Source organism: Cavia porcellus, unplaced genomic scaffold (genome assembly GCF_034190915.1).
Source record: "Cavia porcellus strain 051 isolate PalLab524CR breed Dunkin Hartley unplaced genomic scaffold, mCavPor4.1 scaffold_11, whole genome shotgun sequence".
In the NCBI taxonomy this organism is placed as follows: Eukaryota; Metazoa; Chordata; class Mammalia; order Rodentia; family Caviidae; genus Cavia; species Cavia porcellus.
The window spans coordinates 60,662,832-60,670,027 of record NW_026947494.1 but is presented as its reverse complement, the minus strand read 5'-3'; the positions used below and the strand labels follow the sequence as shown (position 1 = coordinate 60,670,027).

The 7,196-nt window shown below is 40.6% G+C and overlaps 1 protein-coding gene across 3 annotated transcripts in view; it reads right to left on the bottom strand.

The window, feature by feature from the left end:
• Positions 1 to 7,196, bottom strand: part of Arhgef28 (Rho guanine nucleotide exchange factor 28) — a 299,340-nt gene that overhangs the window by 252,703 nt on the left and 39,441 nt on the right. For all 3 annotated transcript variants that reach the window (XM_013158255.3, XM_063258338.1, XM_063258339.1), the window contains exon 2: positions 7 to 50. In XM_013158255.3, the coding sequence (XP_013013709.1) occupies positions 7 to 39 (33 nt within the window). In that variant the 5' untranslated portion in view covers positions 40 to 50. The remainder of the gene's footprint in view (positions 1 to 6; positions 51 to 7,196) is intronic.

Genomic DNA, 7,196 nt, shown 5'->3' with positions numbered 1-7,196 from the left:
ACTTACGTAAAGAGGAACTTCCCTGCAGCTCAACTCCATGGCTTCCGCATCTGCAATGAGAGCAATAAAGACAGCAGTTAGCGCAGGCACTCTGCGCAGGCAGCCCTCAGAGCTCTCATGGCCCCCAGTCCAGTGGTTGGCGTCATTGTGGAGGGAGGGGACAGTGCACGGGGAAAACATCACCAAAGAATAAAGAAGACTTGGGACAGAGCGCAGCAGCAGAGCCTTTGCTACCGTGCAGGTGGCCCTAGGTTCCAGCCTTAGCATCACAAAAATAAATAAATTAAGTGTATACCTCCCTACCCCACTTTCATGCTGGTACATCTATAAGGAAACCCTATTCTCTCAGATATTATCCCAGAAGAGAAATATTTCTGAAAGCCAAAGAAGGACCACATGATTGCAAGTTTTATCTTAGTTCATCACTTGCCGTGTGGGTTACTCCCATGTCAGAATCTACTTTTGTCCAGATGAGGCAAAGGGACATAGTGACAAGACCATCCAATGGCCTTACATTCCGCGAGGCCAGAGATCTGAGTGGCTTTGTCTGCATGACCATGATGGTAGGGTAGGCTACAGGCCACTGTCAAGGCCAACTCTCCTCCGAGGTGTGTGCAGCCACACCTGCCTTTGAGTGGCCTGCCCCTTTCAGGAAGCACGCAGAGGTGTTTGTGAACAGAAAAATGGAGAAACAAAGTGTAGAGTATGCATACAGTAACTCCACTGTATTCTATTCAGTATTCAGCCTTGAAAAGGAACAATATTGTGACCCACACCACAAGATGTGAACTGTTACACCACGGCATGAAACAAGCCACACAGCAGGAACAAATGCTGTATGGCTCAAATTATATGAGCTATGGGGCTGGGGATTTAGCTCAGCGGTATAAGCGCCTGACTTGCAAGCAGGCATTCATGAGTTCAATCCTTGGTACCGATGAAAAGGAAAAAGACAAAAAAAAAAAAAAAAAAAAATGTTCCAGACATGGGTAATGGTGAAGTTTGTATAATAATGTGAATGTGTTTCACACTACTAAGCTATACATAAAGAAATAGTTATTTTACGATGAACAATGATAAATTTATTTTATATGTATTTTTGCCACAATATAAAATAACTGAAATAGCACCCAGAAGCTGCCTCTTTAATTAGAAGAAAAAGACCCAGTATTGCTCGCTGCATACTGACTGTAGGCCTGGTTTACACAAAAGTAGCAGAAAAGGGTCCGGCCCTGGAGGAGCTCTGGAGAACAGAGACAGAGACAGATCAGGAGAAAGCAGAGAGTGAGCTACAGGAGGATTCTGAATGGGACAGTCAGGGAGACTCACTGTCCCCTTATTACTGTCCCCTACACCTCCGCCACCACCCCACCCCGGCTCTCGGCTCTCATCTTGGGTCACAGACCCACTGCAGCACTTTCTTTGGGAGACTTCTCTTAAGAAGGTGGGTACAGAGCAACCTGAAGGGTGACGTGTAGTGTAGTGATTCTCAGAGGATGCACATGTTTAAAGAGGACAATATCAAAAGTTCTACTTTATCTATTTTGTCTGAACCTCTTAAAGTGAGTTTTCCTAACACTGCACACACACATCAACACAACAGCCTCCCAGGTCAAAGTAGTGCTCCAGGAGTCATCTTGAGGGCCTGATCACTGGGCCCTTCCCAGCCCGTTCCTAACATACAGTGCCCTGTGAGCATTTCTGTGGGTCCCCTGAAATAGGCCGTGAATAGAAATCATGAATTTCCAAGGAAACACGCTCCACAAACTGTGCAGCTTAACTATCAACTTGACTGACTTCAGAGACACCTGGGCGATGAGTCAAGTACACTTCTACATGGCCGGGGGTAGGGTCGTGGTAGCGCGACCGTGGGGACTACATCTGTGACTGGCCCCTGCCTCTCTGGGCTGCCACCCTGCTCTCAGCTTCCTGGCTGCCGTGAGGTTGGCAGCTTCTCTCCATCATACCCTCCCATCATGTTCTGCTTTGGAGCTGGTCGCCCACTGACAGAAAGCTCTGAAAGTGTAAACCAAATAAATCTTTTCTCCTTGTATGCTGCTTTGTGCCATTAACAGAAAAGTTACTAATACATACATAGATCAATGGCTCTAAGAGTCTGGGAAAGAAACTTCAAATTAAAGATAATATTAACAAGCACATGACAGAATACTCTTCATATCAGTTATTTGCCAGCTAGCCTATGAAATAAAAGGAATGATCAATCCAAGAACACTGACAAGTGGATAACCCCAAAATCCTAAATTAGCAAGAAAGTATTAAAATATGAATTTATATCCACCAGGATTAAGCATAATTCTCACCCCAAGTGTCTGGTGCTCACCAAGATACTAGCAATTTTTCCCATTTACAGCACGCCATATTCAATTCCAGTCCTTTAGAAAATTTCACCAAATTTGATGTTAAAATTAAAAGACTCATTGAAGATTTCTTCTCAACAGCAAAAGAAATGCATTACCATAAGACTCATGGTGGTTTAAAAAATGGCAGAGAAATTCATTATTCTAAATTAATATGCACTAATTTAAAAAGAAAAATGGCAGAAATAGCACAAAGAAAGCAAAAACCTTAAATGCATTCTTTTATGAATAAAACTATTGATTTTTTAATATTTTAAGAAAACAAGTAAATTTTTCACATTGAAATGTTTGTTTAAAATCACACAACATTTTCCAAAATGCTTCTTGGGAAGGCAAGTTTCAAAATATTTCCAAAGTCTAGTAGACAACCGGTTACACTTTATGTTTGTTCCCCTAAAGGGGAAAGAAATAATATAAAAAGAATTACAAAAGACACAGTACTTTAGATTTATATTATGAGGAATATACAATATTTCAGTAGCTTTCATTTTCTACATAACTCTTTAAAAATTAGACCATTTCAAACAGTCTAAATTGGGTTTTGGGGCAGGATTTAAACAAAAAAAAGAATAAAAATGATGATTCTGATTTCAAAACAAAATAATAGGACATTAAACATTGGTTAATATATTATGTTATTGTTATCTTCAAAGTAGTATGTCTAAAATTGTTTTAAAGAAGAAAATAAACATTCAACTTATAAAAATCAATTCTTGACTTTATGAAATTTTGAGTTTCTCATATTTGTGTGTTTAAATGAAATATTCTAAAGCAGACTGACCATAAAATCCATGACTTTAATTTTGTCCAGATATGCTAACAATCACTATCTAACATGGCTTTTATAAAACCAATTGCCAGGTAATGCTCAAAGAATATTATCAGCATTATTGATAACTACATTTGGAAAGCTAATGATAATGCAAATACTGGGCTAAATGTTCTACAAACATCATCTCAGATGATCCTCGCAAGCACCTTGGAAGATACAGGGAACCCTTGTTAATGAACATTTATTTCAAAGTAGCTGCCACTGCAAATGAAGTAGAAGCTATCTAAACGTAAAAACATCCAAAAATGAACTGGCCATCTATCAAACTAAATCCCAGAGAAGCGATGCCCTCCCCATTCACCGTCCGGCCATTCCCTTCCCTTCCCTTCCCTCCATTTAATGCCGGCATCAATTGTCCATTTCTGCACAGCAAGAGGGGTTGGGGGTTTTGCTTTGTTTTTGCAATTTGTTTACTTTGGTCTAGGTGTAGTTACCAAATGGTGCAGGTAGAAACCAAGTGCTTTAAAATAAAATTGGAAATACTTTTAAAGCATAATATTTTTCATAAAATTGAAACAATATCATTGGAGAACTGTTTAACTTATATGTGAAGGCCCTGATGCATAAGAATGTGGCAGAGATCCATTAATCAGTATAGAGGAAAACTCATGACAGAGGTTTCAAGAAAAATCATTTCAATATTGAAGGAATAAGAGCACCCTCCATGAGAAAAAGGAAGATCTTGGAGCTGGGGGTTTAGCTCAGCGGCATAAGCGCCTGCCTTGAAAGCAGGCAGTCGTGAGTTCGATCCCCGGTACCGATAAAAAGGAAAAAGACAAAAAAAAAAAAAAAAAAAAGAGAGAGAGAAAAAGGAAGATCTTGAGTGTGACTCATAAGCACGGTTTGGAGATCAAATGTGGCAGCACAGCTGTCATGCCATTCAGCCTAAATTTTGTTAGACAAATTCTCACCCTCCCTCCCCAATTAATAGTATGCGTGCGCACACACACACACATGCACACACACAAATTCATTTTTGTTCATCTTTAGAATCACTACAAAGTTGAAAACTACAACTTGCATAATATCACATTGCTAGCAAAGGTAGAGCTTCAGTCAAACACAACTGTGACCCTAACTGGAGAAGTAAAGAATGGCACCTGACTGGTAGGTAAAGCCAAGTCTCAATAAAACCCTTTGATGTTAGCACAATGGAAATGGGTAAGGAGAGAGGACTTTAGAAGTACACCTGCCATTGAGTAGACAGCAATGTTTATGGCCATGTTTCACATCAGAGAGATCTACCTGAGTTATGCAAGGCTAAGCAGCTTTAAGTGAAAAAGTTTAATTATTCGGTAAACTCAGTGGGGAGATGTCTGAAGATTAGAAAGGAAACAATGCAGTAACTATTCAATAGGAGCTCATTAATTCAAACCAGTGAGGGAGGTGGGGGGAGCCAGTCAGTCTGAAATGGTGCAGCCTAAATTAGAGAATGTTTATAAATTTCAAGGAGGTGCATGAGTTGGCTGCTAACAAAATGTTCCACCTGGCCTGTCATACTCACCTGTATTTCTTAGGATACATTTGCATATAGACAAAGTGATTAAAAAGCTTCTTCCAAACCTACGGAACATCTTCTTTACAATTTTACTTATGCTATGAGTCTAGTGAGTGTACTGTTCATAGTCAATGCAAAACTCAATTATCACTCAAGCATCTTGGGCAAGATACAATCTATAAAATCACTTTCCTCATTAGCGATAGAGCTCCAAAGTCCCCTTTCCATATCCAGAAGTCAAGTTCTAGGGATGTACTATGTGCAAAGCACCATGGATGCTGCACTGAGAGAGAAATTAAAATGTGTGAGACACTACTAGTGTTGATGAGCTCACAGTCATTCAGAGCGCTACATCTGTGAGCAGGTAGAGGATGGAGGAGGGAAGATCATTAACCTTGCAGACTGAGACAGTGTAACAGAAGCATGAAGGGAGAAAGGAGATCTCTAAACAGATGGGAGTTTGGCAGCAGGACAGACAGGAATGGAGACACATAGTTCAAGAGGCTGAAGCAGTGGGCCTCTGAGCCAGGGCAGTGTAAACCATTGACTGCCTACATTAAACCATAATCCATTCCTGAAATACACACTATATCTGGGATAAAGGAGAACAGGCTTACAGAGGTAGGGGTTCTTTGCCAGAAACTTAACAATAACACCCCCTAATTACATAATACCTTTACATCCGAATTTAACAACATATATCCCAGCTTCTCCTACCTGCTTGTTTGCATTCTCCTCTATCAAGATGGAAAACACTATCAAGTTCAATAAAGGCCCAACTAATACTGATGATTCTGGAGTGAGACCCAGCTAATGATTGTATCAAATCATTACAGATGCCTGAGCACTTGTAATGCCAGAACTTTGGGAAGCTGAAGCAGGAGGATCACAACTTCCAGCCCAGGCTGGGCAACTTAGAGACTTTTTAAAAGAGCTGGGGATATATAGTTCAGTGCAAAGGCCCTGGGTTCATTCTCTAATATTACCACCCCCAAAATTTTTTTTAAATTAGACCCATGATTCTTTATCAGTATCTCATTCCATTTTCTTACTTTCCATGTTTATAAAGTCAGAGCAAGAAAATAATAAGTCACACAGAATCTTGCTCCTAAAACAGAACTGGTGGATACAAAAGTTTCAAGTTCTTTCACCTGCTGATGCCTAACAGCCTGGAGTCAATGTAAGAAAGCCCAGCCTGTGGTGTAACTGTTAAATCCACAAAATTTAGAGTAGTCCTCTGGCCAAATTTCCCATTGCGGCCAAGGAATGTATTACCAAACAAGGGTACTCGAGATAGATAAAACTTGGCTAAGCTTTTCAGCCTGCTCTTACCTTATAAACTACATGGTTTTCCGCTATATACTTCGGGGAAGTCAACTATACCTGGAGGCTTATGTGTGGTTTCTAGAAAGTAATGCAACATTAGTTAAGCCATGAGTTCACAACATGTGGCCCATAGATAGCCTTACAGGGTCCAGGAAGTCCATGAAACAGGATGCGACATTCTGTGTACCCTTGTATCTTTCTACAGGTGTTTATAGATTTCATCAGATTCTCAAGGGACCATGAGACCTTTAAAAAACTAAAAACTAATTCTTTAATCAAGTTAGACATCAAACTTTTAAAACTTTTGGTCTGTGGAGACCGAAAGCATGCTGTGGGTCAGAAGAAAATATTTGCAAACCACACAATGGATAAAGAATTCTCAACTCAAGTAGCAAATGGACAAAAGACAGAACAGAGATTTACCTGAAGACGATTATGGGTGGCAAGTACATGGTCATTAGCCAGGAGGGACATGCAAATTAAAACCATAACATTAATTCATGCCATTCAGCACTACTACAGCAAAAGGACGGGCACTGCCCGATGCTGGAGAGGATGGTGATAAGTGAACGGCTCATACATTCTGGCCGGGAGCACAATATGGCATGATTGCCCTGGAAAAGCTCAGCAGTTCTCAAAAACTAAACATAGAAATCACGCTAACGGCTACTTTTCTTCTGAAGACATAAAAACTCACATTCATACATGTGGTCACTCATAGCCATCTTCTCTGTAATAGCCCAAGGCCAGGGCAGTCCAGATGTCCTTCTTCGGGTTAATGGTTAAACTGTGGGGCTTGTGTACATTTATGACATACAGCCAACCCTTCTCACCTCCCAGTTCCACCAACTACAGATGGTGGCCAGGCCTACCGTGATTGTGTCCATACTAAACAGATCCACACTTCTTCTTGTCATTATTCCCTACAAGATGTGGTGCAACATCTGTGCACACAGCACTTATTAGGTAGATAAGCCATCTAGAGATGATTTAAAGGACAAGGAAGGAATGAACAGGCTATATAAATACTATGCCATCGTATACAAAGGACTTGAGTATCCTTGGATTTTGGTTATCTCTGGGGGTCCGGGAGCCAATTCCCAATTCCCGGGGACAAATACATACCAACCAACAAAAGGAACGAACTACTCAGACAGCCCAT